This window comes from Pteropus vampyrus, unplaced genomic scaffold, assembly GCF_000151845.1.
Source record: "Pteropus vampyrus isolate Shadow unplaced genomic scaffold, Pvam_2.0 Scaffold520, whole genome shotgun sequence".
Taxonomy (NCBI): Eukaryota; Metazoa; Chordata; class Mammalia; order Chiroptera; family Pteropodidae; genus Pteropus; species Pteropus vampyrus.
The window spans coordinates 491766-495248 of NW_011889301.1; the positions used below are offsets into that span (position 1 = coordinate 491766).

General features: G+C 41.3%; 1 protein-coding gene and 1 pseudogene across 1 annotated transcript in view; both read left to right on the plus strand.

Moving 5' to 3' along the window:
- HSD17B3 (hydroxysteroid 17-beta dehydrogenase 3) overlaps nt 1–3483 on the plus strand; it is a 37170-nt gene that overhangs the window by 19379 nt on the left and 14308 nt on the right. Inside the window, exons 3-4 of the mRNA XM_023525060.1 lie at nt 1407–1482; nt 3258–3365. Coding sequence (XP_023380828.1) covers nt 1407–1482; nt 3258–3365 — 184 coding nt within the window. The remainder of the gene's footprint in view (nt 1–1406; nt 1483–3257; nt 3366–3483) is intronic.
- On the plus strand, nt 418–518 carry LOC111733087 (annotated as a pseudogene).

Sequence of the window (3483 nt, forward strand, 5' to 3'; positions counted from 1 at the left end):
AACCCACAAAACATTTATTTCTGTATGTACTTATATATGTATGTAGCTGCAGAGACAAAGTTAGGAAGGGTTGACTAAACCAAAGTCAGTGAGAGCCTAGCCGAGAGCTGGTGGGAAATGGGACGGTTGGGGCATCAGGAATATCTTCTACATTGAGAGTGTATCTGTGTTTAATAATATAATTTAGTAAATTTAAATAGAAGAAGATGTAAGTGATGAGGCTTCAACCCTAGAGATTTTTATTTGGATGGTTTTGGTAGGAATTGCTGTTTTTCTTTGACATCTTCCTGGATGATTCTGAGACCACTGGCTTGAAGATTGGATTATTGGTTATTGGAGATACTATTTTACGGTCTTTAATTAAGCTTCTTATGTGCTTTCTATAATATGTCATTCTTCATTAAAATAACTGGCATAGTGCTCACTTTGGTAGCACATATACTGGAACAATACAGAGAAGATAAGCATGGGCCCTGCATAAAGGTGACACACAAATTCATGAAACATTCCATATGTTAGTTAACAAGGCAAATTTTGTTGTGTGTATTTTACCACAATTTAAAAAATGACAGTATAAATCACTTAATTAAAACCATAGAGAAAGATTTTAATTAACTGGGTCCATTGTCACTAACTCAAAGCTCATCAGTCTCTGTTTACAGGAATGCTGGTCTTCAAGAAAAGCTCTGACTTTCCTCACTGTAGCATTCTTAGGTGTGATGCCCAGCATACCAAGTTTACGTGGCACCCCGTGCCGTGTTAATGCACAGCACTTCTGCACACCGTCAGTCAGTCCCTATGAGTCTAGGTAGTTTCCATTGTGATGAGAATTCCTTGCTGGTGTCAGGGAAGCATCCATTTACCCTCCAGTTCCATATTCCATTTTCTGTCCCATTGGGAGCCAGAGAACAGGGAGAAAGGGCTCAGGTCCATGACTATGCCTGTGTGAAGTGAACCACAAGAACATCCTTATAAATAGGGAGCAGCTTAAAAGTCGCTGCAGAAATATTGTTTTTTATTAAGGGGTTCTGCCCTAGACCCTATTACGTAAATGGTAGTATAGCAACCTCCGAATTCTGATTTCCAATACACATCCTACCCCAGACGTTTCGGTTGAGAGGGCATTCAGATTGTGGGTCTGTACAAAGGAAACTGAAAATAGTTCCTGGCACATTATAAACACACAAACAAATTACTATGATTATGTCACATTTTGTCTGGCCCAATGCGGCTGTTTTGCTCATAACTAAGAAAACTTTGCTACGTCGAGGACATTTAAACCCAAGAGAAGCAAGCACAGCACATCACCTTGTGACCAAGTGGGTGATGCCCCAATTCACCTTTAAATCAAGCCTCCCTGTCTGCTGATTGTCTCTGTCTTTTTTGGTTTTCATCCCCACCTTTAGCTAGCAAGACAAGGACTCAATGTTGTACTGATCAGCCGGACACTGGAAAAACTACAGGCCATTGCTGTGGAGATTGGTGAGTGACCCCAAAGAATAAGGGAGATGTCTGTAGAGTCCACTAGCCAAGTCTGCTCTTGTAGATGCCTGTAGATGCATAATCAGCATCCCTTCACCTCTTCTTTGAACCCTGGGGCTCTGGTCCTCCTACAGGAGCTCTGATTACAAAGTTAAGTGTGGGCTGTAAAGTGGGGGCCTTAGTTCACCAGTGACTCTTTGGGCTAAGTGAAGCAGGAACAGAGTCATGTACAAGTGGGTCCACTCTTTGGTTTGATGTCTTCACCTTTGGAATCAGACCTCCTTATCTAGAGGCCCCAGATGCCTGGTTGCTTCTGCTACTCTCTTCAAAAGCAGAATTTGTGTTGGAACTTCACTTCTCTAAGTTGATGGTCTGCTCCTTGCAGGAGGGTGAAGTATGATGCTTAATGATAGTTGTCAGATTTTTAAAAAAGATTTGATCCAGGGCTGCTGCATATGGTTGTGAAGGTTGTACACTGTACAACTTGAGGAGGCAGCATTTATAGTATAACGTTTTATTATTATCATCTACTTCGAAGTGTTCTTAGTTAATAAAGAATATAGTATACCTTTTTAGGTGTTTAATTATGTATTTGCATTTTAATAATTAATTATTAATTTAGTAATTAATGTGCTCCTTAACTCAAAAGAATGAGTCTTTGATTATGAAGACTCTTGAAGACAATGGCAGGCTGTCTAGGAGACAGCCTGTATCTGTGGGGGAGATTAGGGATGGGAGATGAATGTGGGAGGCACAGGACTGAGCAATCACACCGTGGAGGCTCAGTGCCCTTGGACCAGTGAATCCTGCTTTTATTCTGTGTCTGGATATCAGAAGTAACTTTGACTGGGATTAGGACATTCCTCAGTGTTTCTCTCACAATGCTAAAATGTGCTTTTTATCATCCTTTTGAAAAACAAGTAGTGTCTTTAGTTTAAAAGCATTTCTCTGCCCCCAAACTATGCCTCAAAATCACTTCCCCCAGAAATATTGCGTCTGAACAGGCAGCTGCTGATGAAATCTTCCTGTTGCTTTCATATCTGCCTGAAAGCTCCTGCACAAGGCAAGTTCATGCAGAAGAGTGCAAAGAGCATTGGCTTAGAGGGAGCAAAGTGTGGGTGCCTTTGGGCAAGGCAGCGAGCATCTCTGAGCCTAGTTTTCTCCTCTGCAAAATGGGACTAATGCCTACTTTACAAGGTTGTAGAAAGGATTAAAATAAGATATTGTGTAGGTAAATGCTTTAATGAATGCTAAAGTGTTGGACAAATACAGAGGGCTGTCATGTCTGTGCGAAGGTGATGTGACACAGCACAGGCAGCATCACTTTGCTCTTACAGCCCCTAGTCCACGGGTCTCCAACCTAGGTGTGCAACAGTCACCCAGAGCGCCTGTCCCAACAGATCATGGGGCCCACTCCTAGGGCTTCCTAGTTCAGTAGGTCTGGGGTGGAGCCTGAGATTTTGTGTTTCTAACAAGTTCCCAGTGATACCGATGTTGTGGCCTGTGAACTCCACTTTGAGAACCACTGCATTAAATCTGTTTTGGTGCATGTACATGTCACTGTAGCAACTTTTAAAATCACACAGAAACTATCATTCACAAATCTTTTAGCACATCCCGGCATTTATCTGGGGCTATTTCTTGTTTTTAATTGGGGCAATGGGCTTGTGCTCTTCAGCCTGCTCAAATATTACAGGAACCCTGGGGAAACTCCATGGGCAAGAAGCAGATTTGGACTCTAGTTCATCGAAGTATAACTATTGTCTCTAATGCAGAGATGACTACAGGGAGTAGTGTGAAGATTATACAAGTGGATTTTACCAAGGACGACATCTATGAGTATATTAAAGAAGAACTTAAAGGCTTAGAAATTGGAATTTTAGGTAAGTAAATTGCAAAATGCAAAGCTTGTTGTAATAGATCAGTGAAATAATGATATTAGTGATGTTTGATTATTCCATGATTATTCCATTAACCCATGACTGTATTTTAAGCTGTAGC